Genomic DNA, 25529 nt, shown 5'->3' with positions numbered 1-25529 from the left:
GATTTGCAATTAAGGCTCGAATTCCTGCATTTTATAACGAACGACGCCGAACACTATTTTCTTTTACTTTTTTATATTACTGACATGTTAACCCTCTACATCGAACAACTTGTAACGAGTTTTGGAATGGCGGTATACATTCCTTTCCGAAAAGGAAATCAACCGACGTATTTTTCTTTGAAAACGAAATTATTGCATAAAAATATATTCCAAGCGAAAATATGTTAATGTTGCGAAGAGTACATAGATATTTGAGAAAACGAATGAATACAGAAGGGCTGAAATTATGAAATATGTACATATATCAACTCACATTTCTTTCCTTCCCTCACCTCATACGAAGCAAAAATCAATATACACTTTGGCTCTACATCAATGGAAGCATCAATTTTGTCGCTTTTTCTCATTTAACATAGATAGATGTAAACGACAGATGAGAGAGTTTTTTGTTCATCATTTTTCTTATTTTTTAAAATGAATTGTATGCAACAAGCCGAACGACGTAGAATTTTTATCGTATGTTAAAGAACAAGAATGGAAAAGAACATACATGGACGTACATGTCTATATAGAGCCTTTTTTAATGTTACCTGATGAGGCATCTGGGCTGAAGCTTTACATCTGAAAAATAAAAAAATGAAATTCAGAAGAAATGCCCTTAATTCAAGATGAATCTCACTTGAAAATGGCGGCAGCAAATAGACGAAATTCGTTACTTAAAATATGCTCTCTTAAGTTTGGCCCATAGTAAGTAAAGAACTAAAACTTTTATCTCTTTATCACATCTTAATACTAAAAAGTAGCCTTCTTTTTCCTCCGGTAACAAAGATTTACAAAAACTTACCATTTCTTAATAAATGGAAATCTTTGCCATCGATTCTTTGATTTTTCTGTTAGGTATTCAAAATTCTTAGGAACCTAACTACCGTTGAGCGTAGGCAACTAATTCTGTCTGGATATTGTTTATTCTTCTCTTCATGTTCACGATTCAACTTCACTTTCGAATCAATGTCAAAGATCCCAGATAATCATAATAAAATGAATGCCACCTATGCTATTTTATATTTCTATTTTAATACAGACTGACCATTTCTAGGTAATATTTGGATGAATCTTAATTATGGCAAATGCTACTCAATACTGAAAAAGAATACTTATTTCGAACTTAATATATATCATTATAATTATATCATATATAATTATATATCATTATAATTATATCATATATAATTATATATCATATACGATAGCATATGAATGTATATGGATACCTTTTATAATAAACACCATAAACATGTATGAATTAGTTTCCATGTCAGTAAAATTCCCATATAATAGAAATTAAGTCGTTGCAAAAAAGGATACAAATTCTTTACATTTTATGATATCGCTTCATATATATTTTATAAATATTTTTTAAATTCTTTTTTGAGAATACATATATATACTTAAATATATACATTGAATAGTTCCTGAAAATGACGTATGTAAACATGTGAGCGCTTTTAGAAAAGGATAAGAACTGGAAAATTGTGTGTACAATAATGTGAATTCTATGTTTTATTTTCTGGATATCCTTTGGCTGAATTTATGTATACTCTTTACGTTTGAACGAGATAACCTTAAGTATACATCATTTCTGCCATTGGCGACATTTTCTTTGGGATATGAACAAGAGTATCAAAATAGCTTGCCAACTCATTTATAGTTATATCATCGCAGATAGCAGTTGCGCTATTGCCAGCAGCCTGTTGAGAACATGAATTGCCGTGACGAGCATTTGTCGAGATTTCTGGATCAGATGCAGTGCTTTTAGGCAACGGCTGATTAGTACAATTCTGTAGATGATCTCTTAATGAATTAGTTGTGCTCCAATTCCGATAACAGACATGCTTAGGACGTGATCGAGTATATATTCGGACAGATGATCTAATACGTGGCAACTTATTTGTTTTTACAGATGGTTGCATAGTAGTGAAATTCTTTGAAATGCGATTATCTAAGCTTTTTTGATTGCCGTCAGCGTCGTCATCTCCCGATATATTGCAGCATTCTGTAATTAGTTCGCCGAAATCCGATATACCAGATTTTAAAGCACCATTAGTATGTGAATTATGATGTTCAATGGATAGATTAGGTGAATTACCAGAAGAACCCGACGAGAAGTACCGTCGACGCGCCCGTCCTTGAGAATGAAAATGAAGAGCTTTAAGTACTGGTTCACGTAAAACAGTTCGGCGATATCCTGCTTGCGTTGTAATCGACTTTTTTGAAACCTGCACTCCTTTAGTGGCTTTTAATTCATCTAATACACTCTCCGAAGATCGTCGCAAGCGACATCCACATCCATTCAAAAGCGAGTAACGAAGAACAGATATCTCCACCATGTCAGACGCTGTCGGAGCGATTTTTAATTCACTACCCGAAAACGGGTTCATCCCTATTGGCGCATCCTTCGATAACTGAAATTGAGGCACAGATGTAATCTGTAGTTTATCTAATTCTTTTGGCAAATCTTCTTCTTCAGCGGCCATTGAATTGTGTTCGATTGTATATTGTGCTTTAGCAAAATGTTCGCACTCGGAAATTTTGTTTTTCCAAATTTCAATGTTCTTACTTGTAAACGGAAAAAATTCTTTTTTTTTTGGTATGTTGAATGGAAAAAATTCTTTTTCTGTAAATATTTCGACTAAATATTTGACAAAAAAATTTTCTTTACTTAATACGTTTAATGATTAGTTCCACAAATTTGTTCTTTCTATTGCAAGTTTATCGCTTTTCTTTTGTTTTGCTTTACTGTAATATTACAGAGTTGATTCCAGTTTGCTATTCCCACAAAAACTGCAGAAATCCGGACCTGAGCTTACCTTCGTTTTTTCAAATGTAAATTGAATAACATATAGAACATCTTACAAGCTGCAGATCGAATAAGAGTGCGGATGTGCATTTTATGTGATCACATCCATCAGGAATGTGAATTAAGTATATATGCAATAATTATCGCTAGCATTAAAAAAATGCAATCACGCAAGCTTGAATCCACATTAAAATACATAACTGCCATTAACATATGTTTTATATGTTGAGAGCAAAGCGCAGATCGTATCTACGGTCTTTACAATAATGGCTTTAAAATACATTGCAAACCAAAGTAGGCGGATTTTCTGCAGTTCATCTATCAGAAATTTTGATTCCTACATCGAAAATCCAGTTATAGAAGCTCTACTACCTAAAAAGGCAAAGTCTACTGCAAATGCGAAGGTATATATTAACTGGAAGTTTTCATATGATAAAGGACATGCATCTTCTTGTCCAATCTTTAATTTGTAGCCCTATCATTTCTCAGATTCAAAAGTTATACGTACGGTAGGTGGAAACGGAGGAGATGGCTCGATTTCTTTCTTACAATTATGGTGCAATGAAAGAGCTGGGCCAGATGGCGGAGACGGTGGAAATGGCGGTCACATCGTTTTTCAAGCTACAAAGGCCGTAAGGAGCTTAAATCATTTGCCATCAAATATGCGCGGTGATGAAGGGCAAAATGGGCGATCTAAAGAATGCCATGGTAGGAGTGGACAGCATATGATAGCTAAGGTGCCTGTAGGTACCATTGTCCGCACCCAGCGAGGGACAATTGTTGGTGATTTGGATAAAGAAAATATGATGTTTGTTGCTGCAAGGGGTGGCGCTGGCGGAAAAGGAAATCGCTTCTTTACAACAGATCAGGAAACCGCTCCAAAGATTTGTGAACATGGGCAAAAAGGGGAAGACCTAACCTACGTTTTAGAGCTCAGAAGTATGGCCGATATTGGCCTGATAGGATTTCCTAACGCTGGCAAAAGCACCCTTTTAAATGCAATAACTCGTGCTCGTCCAAAAATAGCGCCCTACGCTTTTACCACCTTACAACCTTACGTCGGCATGGTTCAATATTCTGATCATACGCAAATAGCGGTAGCGGACTTACCAGGCATAATATCCGATTCCCATCGGAACAGAGGCTTAGGCATACAGTTTCTCAAACATGTTGAACGTTGTTTAATTTTGATCTTTCTTTTGGACGCCAGCGCAGACTCTCCCTGGTTATATTACGAAAATCTTTTGTTTGAATTAGGCCAATTCAACAAAAAATTGTTGGAGTATCCCAAAATTGTAGTCGCTAATAAAATTGATAAAATGGAAGCGCGAAATAACCTCTTCGAATTAGAAAACAAAATTGATAGCCCCATTATAAAGATAAGCGCCAAGCACGGCACAAACTTAGATGAACTTTTAAAAGTTGTGCGTAAAGTCTATGATAGCTGCAAGCCAAGTGCAGAATGGTAATTTATAAATTTTATTTCAAAATAGTATCAATAAATAGACATTCTAGTAAGATTTAATTTATTGATTTTAAAGTCCTTCATCAGATACTGGTAACCAGAAAGCCATATTCGTACAAGCGGACGCCAATAGCATGTACTTTGGGTTAAACTGAACACATTGCACAGGGCCTGGGTGGTCTCCATTCAAAACACAGACTTTATAGCCAGTATCTGCATTCCAAACGTGGACACGGCCGTCGGTGCTGCCGGAAAATATAAACTGTGAATCGGGACTGAAGCTTGCCTCTATTGCGACGCCCTTATTATTTGGATAACCCGTAAATGTTTGCAAAGGTGTCCCATGAAAAGCATCTACCAAGCGTATAATAGAGCCATTTGTACTAATTAGTATAGTTTTTCCGTCACGTGAAAATTTCAGCCCAGTCCAATCACACTCTTTCTCCTGATTCAACTTGAAAGTTACAAATGGTCCTTTGTCAAAAGATCTCAAATCATACAATTTGATACTCTCCGAATTCACGCCAGCTGCAAAAATTAATCCCTCTGGGTCGTAAGCGGCTACTGGGCGACCAGATAAGTGCATAAGGCCCTGGCAGTTAGGCGAACGTAAATCCCATAGCCGCAAAGTTTTATCCAAAGAACCAGATAGAAATGTATCTTCGACAGGTGATATGCATAACGAAATCACTTTTTTTGTATGACCAGGAAAATATCGCAAATATTTGTTATCGTGAAGGCTTAAATACCTAATAGTATCATCTACTTTAGTTGAACTGTGAATGGCGGTGTTATTAGCATGAGTAAAATGTATAAGATCAACGCCATATTTCTTTGAATTAACGGTACGTGACTGTGTTCCTTTCTCACAATCGTAGATAACTATTTGATCGTCCTCACTGCAAGAAATTAAATGCTCACCGTTCGGAGAGAAATCAATAGCGTTTATTTTATCGGTATTTTCTCTGAATACTTTTGCAACTTTAAAGCTACGCACTACCGGATCGATTAGTTTCATTTTCATTATGAATGCTTCTCTATTTTTCCTGTGTTTCTAGCAAAATTGGACATTAAATTGAAAAACTTGAAACGATTTCTAACAAAATATTAGTGCAGTGTTAACAAAGTTGAGAGTTTCTATTAATTTAGGGATGAATGGTTACAAATTACTGACAACCAAAATTCACCTCAGTTTCAATCGATAATGAAATAAATGTTACGTTTCCATAAATAACCCAGAATTGCAATGCATTTTCCTGCACACAATTTAAGTGATAAAAAAGAAAACTAAAATATATTATTATGTTTAGGTGTACACTCATGCCAGCATAAATGGTTCATAAATTGATTGTTAAAATCTGATGTGTTTACAAGAAGGTATACAATGCCCCATACCCTAAGTTTTTTTATCAAAAATTTTTTAAATCATTTATGAAGAAAAATGTGATACTTGTCCTAATAAATGATACTTTATTTTATGGAATGGAAGTTTGTTATCTTTTGTCCAAATATAATTATAGTTTTTGCTGTCTTGACCATCTGTATTAATATTACTTCTAAGCAAAAAGAAGTCCCACGCTAACTGCATTCTTCATGATTTTTTGTGAATATCCCTCATGGTGTGTGAAATAAATCGAAACTTGATAATTTCTCATCAATTTGTATTAAATTTTCTTTGGTATTCTTCGATAGCTCTGGATTCTTTCACTATATACCTTTATTCTTCTTACCTTTAGTCTTTGCAAGCTCATGCTTGTCATACGCTCATTTGCTTTCATAATGGCTTCTTTAGAAACTGGTACTACTTTTTTTATAGACATAGATAACTTGGGTTTTGTTTTGTTTACTTCATTGTTTGTCCATGACTCAATTTCATCGACTTTTTAACTGATACAACGACAAGAAAAAAATTTTTTTACGGTTACAATTGTCCAATTGTATATATAATCCCCACCAACTACGATATGCCCACTTGATATTAATTTATTCCTAAAAAAGAGCATTAAGTTTCGAATGGCATCACTAGCAATGTGTGAGAGATTGTGGTGTATTTCATTGTGATTTTTTCTTTACGGGAAAATTGTGAAATCAAATATTGAAAAAACTTTAAAAGAGTGCTTAAATTATTTTAAAATCGAGAAAAAATTGAAGAATTTGCCGAAGAGGAAAGCATATATTTTTCAGACTGTGTTATTAAAGTTCATTTACGCATATGGAAAAATAAGCTAAATGGTAACCAAATTTATACTTTTCAAATAAATTAGATCTTAGTGGAACCCCAATTTTTTTATGTTGAGAAATGTATTAGGAAAGCACAAGTAGATTGGTAAGTAAAATATTGATAATCGTGAGAAAAAATATAGAAATTGTAAAATTTAAGATTTTTTCAGTTCGTAATTTTCCTTGACTTCGGTTGCAATCAATCGTTTTTTCGTTTGTGGCTTACGACATAGCATATGCGACCAAAAAAAAATATGAAATGCTATTTAATAAGTTTGTTATTGCATTTGTGCACCATTCTAATATATGCCTTTGCAGAACTGTTTAGATTGACCATAATTTGTATATATCTTTTTTTATCGTTTGTTGAAAGTCTGTTCTCATTTCGAATATCCCACCTTCATCTAATTACAATATTTGGAATACATCCAGGCTTCTATCTATATAAAATTATTCTTTAGCTTGCATATAAGCTCACCCTTGCTATATTGTTTTTTGTTGGTTTTTTATTGCCAGTTTTTTACGTCGCATGTGCGTGCTCTGGATTGCATTACGTTTGAAAGAAATATTGTGAAAATGTTAGTAAAATGGCTGAATGCCGTTATTACTGGTGAAATGTTTTATTGAGTTTACAGCTTTCATAGTCTATAGATGAGTGCCGTATAAATTGAAAATTTTTTTTTTTATTGCAAAATTTTGCGCAAATGTCTCAAAGATTCGAATATATTTTGGCTACCTATCCAGAAGAGTTTAGATTTTATAGGATTTCGAAAGATTTTCCATAAATCATTAAAAAAATAAGCGGATGAAAGAGATACGAATTAAAGCATCTTAAAAAAGTTTATGATCAAATTTTTGTCAAATATTTGTAACAAAGAAATATGCATAAAACTTGTTACATACATGCATATATTTTCTTGAGTCGTCACGATTGTGGACTTCAAACTTTGCTTCAAACATCTCTGCACATGCGGTCGTAATATTTGAAAGGAAAATAGTTATCAACATATAAAAACACTACGTATCCTCCACCACCCTACAATTATTAATGTAACAAAATAAGGCTTTATATGGGGAGTGGGTCCGATTCGGCCTATTTATGATAGCATTCGTTCTCGGGCCAGCACGCTTCAGTGAAACGAAATTCATCGAAACATTTCAAAAATTGCGGCCTGTTACTTGAAGACAAAAAAAGACTGATCGGCACGCTTAAATCAATTCAGAAAGTGATTCTGCATCGATCGGTATGTCTTAAATCCTTAATTCCGCACCAACTTAATGTACCCATGTTCAAGAAGTAATGTTCACTATAAGATGTTAGTTTCCCGAAAATATCGTTTAGAATCGTTCTTAGATCAAAGCACTTATAGAAAGGATTTTCCTTGGATTTATTACTAAATTCCCGTTGATTAGATTTTTATTTCTATCCTATTAAGTCCTTTTTGTAATTTATTATTTTATTATCATTCTCTATTTCTGTTATTGTGACTAACAAGTAACACATAAAGGTCTTGTCTGGAAAAACAAACTATTTTCGAAATTTCTCCTTTTTCGATCATTTCGTCGTCGTTCTTTCATTCCTTTTTTTCTGCTTTTAAATGCAAAAATTATTTACTTTTGGGGATATTTCTTTAATTTTTTATTCTCTTGCTTCATATTGCCTCTGTTGTAAAGAGTGAAAAGGAGAACAAAGCATTCTTGTCAATCGGCGAAAATACACAACAAAATTCCCTAAAGAAATAGATTTGCTTTGTTTTACATATCTATACATATATGATTATCCCGATACATACATGTGGGATAAGACGATTATAATCTTTTCCTTCATTTCAAACACTTTCTTGATTAGACTTTATATTTTTTATATATAAGACAATAAAAGATGTAATACCCATTTATGTATAATAATTCTTCATTTGTTTCAGATTTTTACATACATTCTTAGTTCAATTTGAAGACAAAGTTCTTTTTGAAGTCAACTTAAAGGGCGCAACTTAATCAAAAAGGTATGTTTTCTATTATGGAAAAAAAGTCTGGTACGCACCTATCAACTGCTATAAATGTGTGCCTGTGAAATATTATTATTAAGGCTCAAATAATGTTTATATCACATGCTATACGGAATTTCATCGTAACATCATACAAACATTGTTCGATGTTCACTTAAGTTGGCGGAAATTCAAGATGTACTTCAAGGCACTTAAACATAAATTACGCGCTTACTAATCATGGATTGATCATTAGTCACGTTTTTCTACAAAATCAACAAAGATTGGAAAATTATTTGATATGTTCATTGGACGTTTAAGAAAATTAATAATGTTCACATTTTTGAGTTTACTTTTTTTTATTTATTGTGAACTAGCTTTTACATAGACAATACGAATTGTCGAACTATGGAAATCATATAAGGGTATATATGTCAAATCTGAGGTGTATTTGTTATAATAGTACACTAAATGACTGATGGGATTTGTCAACGCACAGATGTTATCATCGGGGCGTCCAATAAATCGGTCTTGCTTTGTTTACATATTTCGTTATCCTTGTCACTAAATTATATTGACATCTGCGTAGTGTTCTTATTTTACAAATTCATTGCCGACTCTAAAAATTAAGAACATTTTTTGTGTATAATAAAAGATAAAAAATTAAAGAGTTTTAGCTTATAATTCAAAATTTTCAATTTTTTTTTTTTAAAAAAGCTTTCACTTTCAACAAAATTGTATTTCGAATTGACATTTATCAGTTCTCCGATCAATTGCAGATGGGGGACGTGGATCCAGAGACACTCTTAGAATGGCTGTCTATGGGCCAGGGAGATGAGCGCGATATGCAATTGATTGCATTGGAACAGCTCTGTATGCTTTTGTTGATGTCAGATAATGTGGACCGATGTTTTGAAAGGTGATATTAATTCTGGATTTCGTATGCCTTTTTCACTTTACGAATAATTTTTTTACGTTTCGCAGTTGCCCACCGCGCACTTTCTTACCGGCTTTGTGCAAAATATTTTTGGATGAATTGGCACCGGAGAATGTACTGGAAGTAACTGCCCGTGCTATTACCTATTATTTAGACGTGTCGGCCGAGTGTACACGACGCATCGTTGCTATTGACGGTGCGATCAAGGCAATTTGCAATCGTCTAGTTGTCGCCGATTTGTCCTCGCGTACTTCACGCGATCTGGCAGAACAATGCATTAAAGTATTGGAATTGATATGTACACGCGAAGCAGGCGCTGTTTTTGAAGGTGGTGGTCTTAATTGCGTTTTGTCATTTATACGAGATTGCGGATCACAAGTTCACAAGGACACTTTGCATTCTGCCATGTCTGTAGTGTCTCGCCTCTGTACAAAAGTTGAGCCAAATTCTCCTTGCATTCAAAATTGTGTAGAAAGTCTAAGCACTTTGCTACAACATGAAGACCCCATGGTCGCTGATGGTGCTCTCAAGTGTTTTGCATCAGTGGCCGATCGTTTTACTCGTAAGTGGGTGGATCCAGCACCGCTTGCTGAGTATGGTTTAGTAAATGAGTTGTTGAAACGGTTGAGCAATGCTGCTGGACCCAACTCTGCCCCAACAGCAGGTGGTACGACGCCAACTGCAGGTGGCCCCTCTACTTCTGGTTTGCAAAACGAAAACTTGACTGCCAACGTGCCCAATACAATTCAGAAAAATCAATCGGCAGAGCCTAATCGTTCTTCACAATCCATATCGACGACAATATCATTACTGTCCACATTATGTCGTGGCTCACCATCCATTACTCACGATGTCCTGCGTTCTCAATTGCCGGACGCTATCGAACGTGCTCTTAAAGGCGATGAACGCTGCGTGCTAGATTGTATGCGGTTGGCAGATTTATTATTACTTTTATTGTTTGAGGGTCGGCAGGCATTGAATCGGGTAGGAAATGCAGGAGGGCAAGGGCAATTAGTTTCACGAACTCGTCGCAGTGATTCAACTGTGGAACGCACTCATCGGCAGCTAATCGACTGTATACGTTCAAAAGATACAGAAGCCCTTCAAGAGGCTATAGAATCTGGCGGTATTGATGTAAATTGTATGGATGATGTTGGTCAAACGCTGCTTAACTGGGCTTCGGCCTTTGGTACGTTGGAAATGGTCGAGTATTTGTGCGAGAAGGGTGCCGATGTTAATAAGGGTCAACGAAGCTCTTCACTTCATTATGCAGCTTGTTTTGGTCGGCCAGGAATTGCAAAAGTTCTTCTCAAATACGGCGCTTACCCCGATTTGCGTGATGAGGACGGTAAAACGCCCCTGGATAAAGCTCGCGAACGTTCTGACAATGGACACCGTGAGGTAGCTTCTATACTACAATCGCCGGGCGAATGGATGGCTGCCGGTCACGGATTAGGTAACAAGGATGGCAGTGACGAAAATTCGAGCAAAGAACCACGTGGGGACCCCGAAATGGCTCCTATCTACTTAAAATTATGTTTACCAATGTTCTGCCGCACTTTTCAAGGCACCATGTTAAGCAGTGTACGAAGAGCCAGTTTGGGATTAATCAAGAAGATGGTTCAATATGCTCAACCAACAGTCCTAAGAGGTCTTTGTGAACCGCAACACTTGGAAAGCAGCGCTTCGACTTTCCCTACTGGGAATACTGCAAACAATTTGGGAACATTGCTGGTTGAAGTTGTAGCTAGCGTGCTTGATAATGAGGTAAGTACCACAAACCCTCCAATTTAATTCACATATACGCAAAAGAATGTAAGGCGGAAAATCAAAAACATTGAATTAATCGATATTTTTTCACATTTATTTTATAATCATATCCTTAAAAAAAAAAAAATGTTGATGACATTCACAATAGATCAGCTATAGTTGGCCACCTTTCAGAGCGAATGATAACGGCTTGTTGATGTCCTTCTGCGCAAAACCAGCACGAGCGGATCCTCGTTTCATTCTGCCAATGGAATCAAAATCGTATAATGGGGTAACCGATCTTTCCTTTGGGTTGCTTGAGTGTCTGACACCTTTTATCATATTCTAACCTTCATTTTTGTCGCTTTCCACTCCACCTTCATTCGATCATTATCAATGAATTGAAAAAGTTTTTTTGAGTTTCCAAAAAATGAATTTTTGAATGAAGTTATTGGAAAATTCCCTTAAAGACGTCCAGCGTCTTAAATTTTATTTTGTTTGGTATAAAAAAGTGACTAATATTATCTTTTGTGACTATCCTAATTTTGCAATAATAGTAAATTTGAGTTTTTAGTGAAAAATATACATTTCTGCCCAAAATCTAAATTTAGGCGACTTGATGTATGGAAATCAGAGCATTTGTATAATTAATATTCCCGACGGCAAATCATGTATATCTTCAGACAAACTCGAAGCAGTCATTTAGAACACATCGAATTTAACATAAGGCTGCTAGCAAAACAAGCAAAACACTTGCGAAATAAAGTACGGATTAAAGGCATTTATTTAGGTTAAGGTGTATCTTATAACTCTTAGAAACAGTATTAAAACACGAAGAGTTAAGTATTTATTACATTATATGGCCCAAAGGTTGCATTGTATCTATGGACTAATCCGTAGCGACATTTAATTATCAAGGTGCTCAACACCTTGCATACCAGATACCAGTGAAAAATCTCTATTTGTTTCACCATTCTCCTCACTTATAAGAATATATTGAGTGTGAGCGTGCGCTACCTAGCATGCATTGAGAGAGATCCATTTCTTATTAAAATTATTACTATGTTCCTATCATGGTTTTCTTTCATATATTTTTGCGTTAGTCTATGTCGAATTAATTCTACGAACAAGTTTCTACACTAGTCCGCCAGCCATACTTTAAAATACGAAAAAATCATTGCATAGCAATTGATTATGGACAATTTCGATGAGATGGAATCATAATAAAATACCTTTATTAGCGCAAAATAGTTACGATGACATACAGTGACAATGACTGTTGTAAGTTTGAACGAAGAAATGCATCAGGCGAAAAGTATGTAAAACACTAGCCATGCTTGACTTTTGACGTTTTATCCTGTTGGATATTTGTTATTCACCCGATTCATTCAATTTTCAATGCGGTTTTGTGTGCATAAACGTAGTATTTTTATTGTTTGTGCTACTCTTAGTTTAGTTTATTAAAGAATTAAGAAAAGGGGCGGACAACAACATAAGATTGTCAATCCCTTAAAAGAATGCCTTAATTAGTTTTGATAGGTGAAAAGACAGAGCAGTAAGCTCTTGCTATAAATAAAGCTAATTGTATCCAAATGAATAGTTTTGTTGATTAAGAAGTATGTTGACCGCTTACTAGACACCATCCAAAGTAGATAAATTATAAGTTCGTCGTTAAGACGAACATTAGATTCCCAAAATTGTGATTTTGAGTTTTATTGCTTGGAAATAAACGGGTGTTAAAGCTTTGATTGTTGTATTAATTTCTTATTAAAAAAATGGAATGTGTTTTTGATTTTCCCTTGACTTGAATTCTCTAAGAGCATATAATAAAATTTAATTTCCTGTCTAACTCATTAACTTTTTGCAGGACGACGATGATGGTCACTTAGTTGTACTTACTGTAATCGAAGAGCTTATGAGTAAAACTCAAGATGAATTTCTCGATCATTTCGCTAGATTAGGAGTGTTCTCCAAAGTGCATGCTTTAATAGAACCCGAAATTGAGAGCGATGCAATTCCGGCCACTAATAATACAATAACAGCGACGCCTGATGAACAGAATGTGGTGGCTACTAATGTACAACAACAACAACAACAACAGCAGCAGCAGCAGCAGCAACAATCACAGCCAGGTATAAGATTCAATTTGCGTTTATTTTATTTTGCGTAAATATCTTATAATGCATATTAAGGGGAAGATGCTATAGAAGATGCTAAAGAAATACTTCAAGGAAAAGCCTATCATTGGCATGAGTGGAGTGTCTGCCGTGGTCGTGATTGTTTATATGTTTGGTCAGATTTTGCCGCCTTGGAATTATCGAATGGATCTAATGGATGGTTTCGTTTCATACTCGACGGTAAATTGGCCACCATGTACTCAAGTGGCAGCCCAGAGAATGGCAATGACAGTTCTGGTAAGTAGTTTTACTCATACTTAACTTCAAAAATATGCGTTTTTCTTTTTCTTATATAAACATTACAATAATATTTAGACGTTTCACACATTCATTCAAAATTCAGTTTAATTAGAATTATACCACATATTAAATGTAAATACGGCTTCTCTGTATATTGTTGCGAAGATCAACAAGATCTCTTTCTCGTTTCTCCTTGAACTTTGAAAACTCAACTCTAATTTTTTTTTGATTAATTCATTAATATGTGTGTATGTGGATTTTACTATATTTTACTTTTATAACTAAATTAGTATTTCCGTAATGTAAGTTAAATTGTAATGTTTTTTTTTTTTTTTTTTTTTTTTTTTTTCGTTTTATTTTAATATTCTAGTTTCGGGTTATTTTGGGCTTTGTTTCATTCTATTCGGTTTTCTGTTGTCGTTGTCGTTGTTGTTGTTGTTACTGTATTTGTTGTTACTTTCTAATGATTTCTTTTTGATTGATTTTAATTTGACCAAAAAAAAAAAACTTTACGAAACCTATCTTTATGTCTTAGGGAGGGGACGTGGCATGGATTCGTCAAATAGTGAAGGTGAGAATATTAAATTTGGTTAATTTTTTTCTTTGTAACGTAATGTGTGTTTTTTTGTCTTTTATTTATATATATATATTTTTGTTTTTTTTAACTTTATTTAACATCCATCGTTTGCGTTTATATCTAATGAAAGTAACAGAATAACATTTCCAAATTTTCGTTTTACTAATTTTCGGGAACTTGATTAAAAAACAAACTAAATTATATGTTGTACATTTATCTAAAGCGTAGGCTGTGCAGGCTTTTTATTTCTAAATCTGGATGGGTTAATCGATATATGTACGCGTAAGTTCATCATCAAGCAAACGCAAATTATTAAATTTACTCAGGTATATAAAGTTAAATACTCATCTGGAATTATTACTACATTGCAAAACTAATTAGCACGACCCAAAGCGGTTAGAGGTAGTTGTAGTAAAATGCGAGGAAAGCGTTTACTACCATTCTTTCAAATAAACTTTGTGCAGAATGGCAACAATTAATGATTTCCAAAATCCTCTTTATTAAAAATGTTTACTTGAGGTACAAGGGCAATACATGCAATTTCCAGGAGAAATTTTAATATACCGACAGATTCAGAATGACTTTCTGATTCTATTTAAGTGTGTCTATCCTTCTGTGGCAGTCTATGTTGTTTTCCTGGGTTCAAACTTCAGGCCGCAAATTTCCGAGATATATATTAATGAAATTTGTTACACTCACTTGTTTTGTGACCCCAAGGGCGAATTCTACTAAAAATGAATCTTCGAACACTTCCAATATAATAGTTTATTTTGAAACGTCACTATATGAATAACCGTATTAGGCGAAGTGGCAAGTGGGGTAATTAAGGATGGGCTGCGGCCCGCTATATTGTACTTACTTGTTTTAAGGCTATGAAATTGCTGTGCATCCAAAGTCCATCGTTCCAGCATTTTCTACAGCCTAAGTAAGTAATACCTTGTAAGTGAGAGGAGAAGATGTAACCAAAAGGATAGGAAGGTTTTATGTCAATTAATATGTAACTATTAAATGTCAACATATACTTCCAAGGAAAAATGGGACTTAGAAGGGACAAGATAGATCGCTATTTAGCGTAAAGGGAATTTTTTAGAGAACGGGTTTAAAGTAAAGCAGCAGACAACAGCGATTAAAGCACTTACGCAGTACGTTCCATAAAAATAAATCTTAATCTAAAGTCAATACATAGTTTCCTCCTTCCTTCCAAACTCGTTTTAATCATTATTGCTTTGTCGGTTATCAATGAACATGAGATATTAGTGCATCAACGACCGTAGACACATTTATAAATTTCTTTACGAAATAAAATGAATAAAAGTATAAAATAAGAAGAAAATATGTACAAGAAAGATAAAAGTATAAGAAAGTATAAAAAGATAAAAGTAAAGGAAAAATATAAAAAATAAAAAACTTATTAAAAAGTAAAAAAAAAAAAACAAAATTAAAAAAAAAAAAATCATCAAAATAAGTCTATCGCTGCTTTGCCATTACACTATAATCTAATCATACTGTTGGCTGGAAATAACTACAACGACTTCTACAAATGAAAGAATTGCGTAAGGAGAAGGAATAGTCCGATTTAAATTAAATATATGGACAAATATTAGACGTCGCAGAAATCATTTCATACTGATTCCGCATGATGGAGAGTGAGTCGTCTGGATGTTACATGCATTTGCACAAACAAAATGCCATATGTCAAAAGTGGTGTAAGATATAATGATATAATTTCGTGTTTACACACGTATAAATTAGTAGACAGTCGGCCATTATGTTGTTTGACATTTATTTTCTAGATTATGCAAAGTGCATATGTCTTTCTTCTGTTTTGCTCTTCTTGTACGACTTAATAATAATTATCTATTAAGTTCTAGAACATGTTCAGATTATATATCAGTCGATTAAGAATTAACTCGGTCTTCTGTTACCCATGCATTTTTATATTCAACCGGCAGACCGTAATTTTTGAGACATTTTAAACGAATTTGTTTCGCTGATTGATTTTTGTTTTAGAATGAATTGTTTAGCTATGAAAAATAATTAGATCGGGTAAATTTTACGAGCACTTTTCGTGTAATGCCGTGCCATGAAAAAAGTCGTTACATGAAAAAAATTACCATTTTTAATAATTCTTAGCGATAAACTGTAAAAAATTACAATTTCAGTGTAATGGAATGGACGGGACTAATTTTTTAATATGCATTTTTTAATGAAAATACTTAGAAACGATTATCGATAACGTTTATATAACAACAACAAAGTCTAATTTTTGATATTCCATAAAAAGAAAAAACACTTGACATACAAATGCAAAAAATATGCCAGGTGTGGACTGTATTGGCTTAATTTATGGACGACATCCTCTCCTAAAAGGGTTCTCATGAAAAGTAAGTCAGTCTTCACGTGGCAAGAAGGAGTAATTTTTGACAGAAAAGTAACTATATTGAATTAAGATCACAAAAGTCCACGTCTAAAATGGGTTCATACGTATGAAAGATGAATGTTTTATAATTTATGCTTGATGATGGATATTAAAATTTATATCAAACATCCTTTTCATTTCATTTATCAAAATGATTTGCGATATATTAACTAAATCTTGTAAAGTTTATTAATAATATTAATTAGATAATTAGCTAAGCATGTCTAACAAATTGTTATTTATAATATTAATCCACTAGTAACATGATGCCATTTACAATTTATGAATTCGATAACGATGAACTATCCCTTTCCAAACTTAATCCAATTAATTTGAACGAAGATACTCTACACTCATATCGAACTATATTTGATTTGCGAGAAATCATTTATTTTAGCTATGCTTTCTCGAAAACGTTAACTTATCTTAATCTCAGATAATAAAACTTTAAAATAAAGAAGCAAAACAAGCAGACTGTAATCAGAACACTCAACTCTGTGTCACACTTTAAACGCTTAATAGAGTAGAAGAACATTTTAATAAACATTTGATTTCACAACATACATACATATATGTTTTGGACCTAACACTTTCCTTCCATCTAACTGCTTTCTCCTTTGTTTTGGGTTGTAAAGGAAATTTCTTTAGAAACTATATCAGATGTTCGCTGTAGCAGCAGTACATGATAACATCCGATTCTGGTTGTTTATGATTTATCCACAAATTATTGTCATTAGCTTTTTTTCCAAAAGTGATCAGTTAAACTGAGAAAAAATTTGTAGAATGCGTTGAAAAGCAACCAAATATATATATTCGGCTTTGGCCGGAATCGTTTTGTACGTGAGCTCGAAGCCTCAACAAATTTAACAAAGTACTTATTTGTACCGTTAAATATGTAGCAAAGTGAAATCCTACGTGCGACTTAAGGCACTTTTGTACCTGTTATGCATCAAAGACAAAATGCCGGGATGCTCAGTTCTTCACAATCGACCATAGTTTCGAATGTCATCAAAAAGCCAAAGTGTTGTCATAGCATTGTCTGCAGTCGTTGCACTTTTGGCACGGCAGCGTTTTCAAGGTTACACATCTATTCTTTCTCAAGATTTTCCGAGATAATTACTATAGTACGAAATAGTTTAATGGAAACGCTTAACGCTAATTAAGAGAAGTTAAAACGTTTCAGTCTTGGAACATCGACAACGAAATTTGCTGAAAACTTCCGCACAAAATACCAAAAAAGAAAAGCGAAACCGTTGGACAAAGCCGAACATTAAATATTCTACGTAGCACTTCTCCTAGCACTATTCTCCAGCTATCTTGATCTTAAAAGTTAAAACTTGTGACCATAATACACTCTTATCTTTCACTAGAGGACACTAGTTGTCTATTAGTGTAGTAAAATAAATAGATACACTGGAAATTGCATAATATTGCTAAAGAAAACCTTCCTTTTGCGAGACTATGTGCCAGCATGCGAAGTGTTCATAGAATTGGCCCGATCCAAAATATACTGCTTGGGTTCAGCTTGCGTGTCAAAGCGTGGTCAGCTGACTAGACTATCAAATTATTTCGAAAGCGGCAATCTATAGCTTGAACATATAGGCCGAGATTAGATAGACAGATAGAGGAACAGTCTTATGTAAGTTCAGAAAATTATTTTGAATCGTTTTTGTTTCGTCGGTATAATCAAAAGGTTTGCCTATCTCAAGTTATTCTGGTCATTTAATATGTCCGTACAAATTTAACATACGCCTATAAGTATAGTATAAGATAAATCAATAAATAAGAAAAGAGTTTTTTATTACTTTTAGAAATTCTAAATGGAACTTTTAGTTATTGATATCCATCCCTTGCTTTACGAATGGCGCTGAACTAAGATTTCTCATGTAAACTAAGATTGTCATGCATTGTGACTAGGGTGCTAAGTTTCCATTTCAATTTTTATTTGCATTGTTTAAAAAGGATGTCACTCAGGTGACTTTCTTTTAAATTGCGAAAAATTCTTAGGGAAATCTAACGCAAACTAAAATTGATTAAGTAACGTTTTATATATTCTTGAATGAAATTCATATATAAATTCAAAATTTAATATCCTATCGTTGCCTAAAATTGTCAGCATTTGTTCTCTCATTCATGCATTTGAGTATTTAGAACTTTACAAGCATACTTTTAGAAATGATTTAGAATATAATAAAAATTGCTATATATATTCCGTTACGATTTTGCATATCGATCATTTGATTATTTTTAAAACTGCAGAAGCAAAGAAATAAATTCTTTTCGAAATATTATTATTTTTTTTTTTTTGATTTCACGAATTAAATTATCAAAATATGCAGTTAATTTAAATCCATTTGTAGAAAACCGCGGTGAATTTCTGGAGAAATTGCTTCGCGCACGTTCCGCCGTCCGAACTGGCATGCCTTCTCAGCCGATCTTGCCCTCTGTTAGTGTTTTGCGCCTAGTGGTAGGAAATTGGGTATTACAGTCACAGAAACCCAATCAATTGCAAGTGCACAATACTGAAGGACACCAGGTAACCATTTTGCAGGACGATTTGCCTGGTTTCATATTCGAAAGCAATCGAGGCACGAAACATACTTTCACGGCGGAGACTACATTAGGTCCCGATTTTGCTACTGGTTGGTCAACGAATAAGAAAAAGAAAATTAAAACCAAAACAGAAGTTCAAAAAACGCAAGTTAAAAACATGGCCCGAGACATCTATAATAAGTATTTCAAGGCTGCCCAAGCGATACCTCGGGGTGCCGTAGCCAAATTGACAAACATTGTAAAGAGAATTGAAATAGCTTTGGAGGAGCAACGGATGCCCGGTCAAACCAAGTGGCAGCATAAACTATGTGAGGCTTTGAATGATTTATCACAATTATTGCAGGAAGATGGTGTTGTAAGCGCTTACGAGATGCATTCATCGGGATTGGTGCAGGCTTTAGTTGCGGTACTCTCAAAGAATTACTGGGATAACGGCTTGTCGCGCAGCAAAATGAATAAAATGCAAAAGCAACGAGTTGCCATTTTCAAGCAATGCATTCTCAATAACGAGGATTCAACAAAAGGCAATAATACAGCCTCCATATTAGTCCAAAAATTAGTAGCAGTTCTTGAAAGTACTGAAAAGTTGCCCGTGTATTTATATGATGCACCGGGATCGGGTTATGGTCTGCAGATACTCACTAAACGCTTACGTTTTCGTTTAGAGCGAGCAGCTTGTGAGACAACTCTTTTTGATCGCACTGGCCGAAATTTGAAAATGGAGCCGCTAGCAACTGTGGGTCAATTGGCCAAATATTTGTTAAAAATGGTAGCTAAGCAGTGGTACGATATGGATCGAGGGACTTTCTTATATTTGAAGAAATTAAAGGAACACAAACAGGGTATGGTCTTCAAGCACCATTACGATTTCGATGAGGAAGGTCTCATCTATTACATCGGTTCAAATGGGAAGACATGCGAATGGGTCAACCCAGCTCAATACGGGTTAGTGCAAGTAACAAGTTCTGAAGGGAAAACATTACCTTACGGTAAATTGGAAGATATCCTATCGAGAGATAGTATTTCTGTCAATTGTCACACGAAGGATAATAAAAAAGCTTGGTTTGCTATAGATCTTGGCGTTTATATAATTCCCAATGCTTACACTCTCCGACACGCTCGCGGTTATGGTCGTTCCGCGTTGCGTAATTGGATGTTACAAGGGTCCAAAGATGGCGTGAATTGGATCACCCTGGTCACTCATACGGACGACAAAAGTCTTGTTGAACCAGGCAGCACTTCAACTTGGCCTATAGTGTGCGCACCGGATGAGAATCAAGGTTTTCGTCACGTTCGCGTACAACAAAATGGTCGGAATGCTTCTGGTCAGACACATTATCTCAGTTTAAGCGGTTTTGAGATATATGGACGAGTAGTAAGTGTATGCGAAGACATCGGCAAGGGAGCTAAAGAAGCCGAAGCTAAAATGCGGCGTGAACGTCGTCAAATTAGAGCTCAACTAAAACATATTACAACTGGAGCTCGTGTAGTGAGAGGTGTAGATTGGCGCTGGGACGACCAAGATGGATGCTGTGAAGGCACCGTCACTGGTGAAATACATAATGGTTGGATTGACGTTAAATGGGATCATGGCGTTAGAAATTCGTATCGCATGGGCGCTGAGGGCAAATATGATCTAAAGCTAGCGAATAGTGAAAATCTATCCATGTTTGAAGGTGGTACATCGGTAGCGCCATCAACTGTAAATACAGGGAAAAAATTTGACAAAGGAATCTCACTGAACTCACGAAAATCCAGCTCTACTCCTTCTCTACCGGAAGCCACAGAAATTAATAGAAATTCTGAGGGTCCACCGGACCAAGCAGCATCTGCCGACAATTTAGCTTGGAAGCAAACTGTTGAAGTTATCACTGAAGACGTTTTCTCTTCAGCAAAATCGCAGATGCTGGCTGCGGGTTCAGGTGCCGGAAGTGGTGGAGATGAAAATCAGTTGGTGCCGTGCAAAGGTACGGCCTCTGGACCGAATGTGGGCATATCGACAGCTCCTACTTCAACACTACTGCGAGAGCGCGATAATATAACCGACTTATCAACTATAAACAATTCTATGCAAGCTATTAATGCGAATGTAGCATCCGATCTCGCGACAATAACAGAGAATTTGGCATTGAACGATAATCAGCCCGGCGAGTTGGGAAACAATACGAATACTGGCAATAAAAATAATTTGGCTTCTATATTTGCTTCAAGCTCCTCCTCGGGAACATCATGTGAAGTCAATAATAAGATGAATGCAAATAATTCGGCGGGGCCTGGTTTAAGTAAGAATCTATTGGTAAATCTTCGATCAAGTAGCTCAGCCAGTCAACGCGTATCGCAATTTTCATCCGAAGCTCTTGAAATGATTGATAAAATGCGCGAAGGCGTTGACATGTTACGAAATAACACGAATAATATATTATCATCTGACATTTTGTCGTTACCTGCAGCCAATTTGTTGTCACAAACCGGGATAAAGTCAGCAGCAAGAGTGGATGCAGGCGAGATTACATCTAATGTTGAATGCTCTCCGAATGTGCACATCAATACAAATATGACAAATAATGTCGACACAGTTTTGCAAAGCGAATCTTGCGGCGACGATCCTAAATTACTTGCTGTATCTTATGGCGATCAGTCTAGCAGCGTTAATGTATCGATTAATGGTCAGCAATCATCACAAAATGTTCAAAACGCAGACGTAAATGAAGCAGTAGTTTCCGTTTCGGTATCGAATCAAATGAGTGTCAGTGTACCAAACTTAACTACCACATCGGTGTCAGAAGCTCAATCCCAGTCAGAAACTTCGGCACATACTGGACTTTTAGAAACGTTCGCGGCTATGGCTAGACGACGAACTTCACAAGGCACAAACTTGCAAAATAATCAAATGATAAATTCATCAAATTCTAACTCGAACGAGCGCAATAATCAAAATTCAAGTGGAGCTAACTCGTTCTTTCCGCGAGGACCTAATTCTGTTACAAGCTTAGTTAAGCTAGCCCTTTCATCAAATTTTCATTCGGGTTTATTAAGTACGGCTCAAAGTTATCCCAGTTTATCGTCAAACAATGCAGCTAATACCGCAAACACAAACATAAGTTCTGGCACTGGTAATGCATCGAATGGTCAACAGACGCAAGCGTCCATAAATCCGGCACTAACAATGAGTCTCACTTCGACTTCAAGTGATAGTGAACAGGTGTCATTGGAAGATTTTTTGGAAAGTTGCCGAGCACCCGCTTTGCTAGGAGATATGGATGATGATGACGAAATGGAAGAAGATAATGACGACGAAGAGAACGAAGACGAGTATGAGGAAGTCGGTAATACGTTGTTGCAAGTAATGGTGTCGAGAAACTTGTTAACATTTATGGATGATGAAACCTTGGAAAATCGTTTAGCTGGCGTCGCGAAACGTAAATCTTGGGATGATGAGTTCGTATTGAAGAGGCAGTTTTCAGCTTTAATACCAGCCTTCGATCCTAGACCAGGTCGAACCAATGTAAACCAGACCTCCGATTTGGAGATACCCGCACCAGGGACTAGCTCCGATTCGGTAAAATCAAATGAACAAGAGCCCATGCAACAACCCGTTTTAGCTTTATCCTTGCGAGGGCCGAGTATAGGAGGAGTTGCCGACGTCCAAATAGAATTAGTTAACAACGATTGGACTATCTTTAGAGCAGTGCAGGAATTGTTACAAGCTTCACAGCTTAGTAAAGCAGACAAGTTTCGTAAAACTTGGGAACCCACCTACACTATTGTTTACAGAGAAATTCAACCCAACATCATGCACGAAGGAATAGAAACTGATGAGGGACCAAACACGCCGGTTGTTTCCTCAAAGAGCGGCGCTTCGACTTTGTCACCAAATTCGCCAATTCGTGGTGATTTTATTACGTCTGAGAATGTCAACTGTTCCGTAGAAGATGTCCTACAGTTGCTGAATCAGGTGAACACGCTTAATCAGGCTGCCTATGATGCAGTTGATATTAATGACAGCACTAGTAATTATCTTCCGTCAGAACTCTTTATGAGCAAAAAAATTACAAATAAATTGCAGCAACAAATTCAAGATCCTCTAGTATTGTCGAGTAATTCTTTACCTACCTGGTGTGAGGATCTCAATCAATCTTGTCCCTTCTTGTTCCCTTTTGAAACGCGACAACTATATTTCAATTGCACAGCGTTTGGGGCCTCTCGTAGTATTGTTTGTCTTCAGTCGCAGCGAGACGTAACTTTGGAGCGTCAACGGATGCCGGGTTTGAGCCCACGCCGCGATGATCAGCATGAATTCAGAGTAGGTCGTCTTAAGCATGAACGCGTTAAAGTTCCACGCAATGAAAACTTATTAGAATGGGCAATGCAGGTGATGAAGGTGCATTGTAATCGCAAGTCTGTTCTCGAAGTGGAATTTTTAGGTGAAGAGGGTACCGGCTTGGGACCGACCTTAGAATTTTACGCACTAGTAAGCATTGCATAACAGCTTTTTTGTTTCTGAATTTCTATATATGCATGAAATTTACGCTTTTCCCCCTTACAGGTAGCAGCGGAACTTCAACGTTCCGATTTATGTATGTGGTTGTGTGATGATGAACACATGCAAAATGAACTTTACGAAAATGAGGAACATACATTAAATAAGGACGATGCGAAACCAATCGGTTATTATGTGAATCGTCGCGAAAGTGGACTTTTCCCAGCGCCACTGCCACAGGACTCGGAAGTTTCCGATCGGGCTTCTAAGTATTTTTGGTTTTTAGGCGTTTTCATCGCAAAAGTTTTACAAGATATGCGTCTGGTGGACTTGCCGCTTTCGGACTCTTTCCTGCAATTGTTATGCCACAATAAAATGCTTTCCTCATCGATCGGTCAATTGCGAGCAAAAACAGTCGGTTCGGATGATCTGATGGCTTCGTCGATAATATCGGAAGATTCAGAATTAGCCGATTCTTGCTCAAAGTTATTAGGACGCCCTGACATTAAGTGGTACGATGGTATATTGTCATATGAAAACTTAGCCGAAATTGATCCTATACGTTATGAGTTCATTAAGGAATTGCAAGACTTGTTGAGCCGCAAACAAGCTCTTGAAACTGATATGAATATTTCGAATGAGAAACGGCAGGTTGCGATTGATGATCTTAAACTTCAAATTAAGAACGGAGCCGAAGTTAAACTTGAAGATCTAGCCCTAACATTTATCTATTTGCCGAGTTCATCCATTTATGGATACGAATATGCTGAATTAATACCGAACGGCGTAAACATTGACGTTACTATTGACAATCTTGAAGAATATTGTGAGGCGTTAATTAACTTCTCTCTGCAAGATGGCCTTGCAAAGCAATTGGATGCATTTCATCGGGGCTTTTGTGAAGTGTTCCCACTAAAAAAGTTAGCTGCGTTTAGCCCGACTGAAGCTCGTATGATGATTTGTGGTGAGCAGCATCCACAATGGACTCGAGAAGATCTCATTAATTATACTGAACCTAAGTTAGGTTATTCCAAGGATAGGTAATTGCAATCAATTTTAATTTAGATACAAGTCTAAACAAACAAAAAAAAATTCATATTCTCTCTTTGCACAGTCCTGGTTTCTTGCGTTTCGTTAACGTACTGATGAGCATGACGGGTCCTGAACGAAAAGCATTCCTACAATTTACAACTGGTTGTAGTAGTCTGCCTCCGGGCGGTTTGGCAAATCTACATCCCCGTTTAACAGTTGTGCGTAAAGTAGATGCCGGTGATGGCAGTTACCCATCGGTCAACACATGCGTCCATTATCTGAAATTGCCAGATTATCAAACGGAAGATATTATGAAAGAACGTCTGTTGACTGCAACTAAAGAAAAGGGATTCCATTTGAATTAAATTGAATTTAGATTTCGATTCAGTTAATTTCCTCATCCTCTATTTTCCTTTCTTTTTTTTTTTTTTTTTTTTTTTTTTACTCTCACCTTAAGCTGCAACAGATCAAAAAGAGGACACTAATATTCATTCTCACCCAATCTTTAAATCATATAGAGTGTATGGGATAAAGGAAGTGCGAAAAAATTTACTTAGGGAACTTTCATTAGGCAAGAAATTTGAAAATTTTACGCCCTCAAATCAAAGCATCGCAAAAGAAAGCGTTTAACTATTTTAGTTTGAATTTCTATTTTACACTTTCTTATCTATTCATTTCACTTTATACTATTGTCTTTATATATGTATGTGTGTTTATGTATGCGAGAATATGTGCATGTGTGAATTGACACATTTTTCGCTATTCTACTTCTACTCTGCATTTTGAATTTTTTTTATTATTGATTTCGGGTTTTCTCTTTTTTTTTTTTTTTTTT

The 25529-nt window shown here is 35.7% G+C and overlaps 4 protein-coding genes across 9 annotated transcripts; 2 read left to right on the top strand and 2 right to left on the bottom strand.

The window, feature by feature from the left end:
- Nucleotides 1-1450: 1450 nt before the first annotated feature.
- On the bottom strand, nt 1451-2768 carry LOC119633628. Of its 2 annotated transcripts, XM_038027258.1 has the most exons (2): nt 2147-2768; nt 1451-2053 (listed from the first exon to the last, which is right to left on the bottom strand). In XM_038027258.1, the coding sequence occupies exons 1-2, from the start codon at nt 2532-2534 to the stop codon at nt 1623-1625; spliced, it is 819 nt and encodes a 272-aa protein (XP_037883186.1). In that variant the 5' UTR covers nt 2535-2768; the 3' UTR covers nt 1451-1622. The 2 variants fall into 2 exon arrangements, with proteins under 2 accessions (XP_037883186.1, XP_037883185.1); XM_038027257.1 differs by having other exon boundaries at nt 1453-2768.
- A 751-nt stretch (nt 2769-3519) lies between these two features.
- Nucleotides 3520-4326, top strand: LOC119632888 (mitochondrial ribosome-associated GTPase 2). The gene has a single exon (XM_038026042.1). The coding sequence runs from the start codon at nt 3520-3522 to the stop codon at nt 4324-4326; it is 807 nt and encodes a 268-aa protein (XP_037881970.1).
- LOC119633229 (WD repeat-containing protein 82) lies at nt 4294-5459 on the bottom strand. Its single transcript, XM_038026661.1, has one exon. It carries the CDS (start codon nt 5344-5346, stop codon nt 4393-4395), a length of 954 nt encoding a protein of 317 aa, XP_037882589.1. The 5' UTR covers nt 5347-5459; the 3' UTR covers nt 4294-4392.
- A 1002-nt stretch (nt 5460-6461) lies between these two features.
- LOC119632792 (E3 ubiquitin-protein ligase Ufd4) lies at nt 6462-25529 on the top strand. Of its 5 annotated transcripts, none has more exons than XM_038025889.1 (11): nt 6462-6648; nt 8468-8548; nt 9310-9449; nt 9515-11234; nt 11386-11508; nt 13084-13348; nt 13409-13630; nt 14169-14204; nt 18990-23653; nt 23729-24702; nt 24777-25529. In XM_038025889.1, exons 3-11 carry the CDS (start codon nt 9310-9312, stop codon nt 25057-25059), a joined length of 8427 nt encoding a protein of 2808 aa, XP_037881817.1. In that variant the 5' UTR covers nt 6462-6648; nt 8468-8548; the 3' UTR covers nt 25060-25529. The 5 variants fall into 5 exon arrangements, with proteins under 5 accessions (XP_037881817.1, XP_037881820.1, XP_037881819.1 ...); XM_038025890.1 differs by having other exon boundaries at nt 6536-6554; nt 24777-25059; XM_038025892.1 differs by lacking the exon at nt 11386-11508 and having other exon boundaries at nt 6463-6648.

Source organism: Glossina fuscipes, unplaced genomic scaffold (genome assembly GCF_014805625.2).
Source record: "Glossina fuscipes isolate IAEA_lab_2018 unplaced genomic scaffold, Yale_Gfus_2 2, whole genome shotgun sequence".
Lineage (NCBI taxonomy): Eukaryota > Metazoa > Arthropoda > Insecta > Diptera > Glossinidae > Glossina > Glossina fuscipes.
This window is presented reverse-complemented; position numbering and strand designations above follow the sequence as displayed.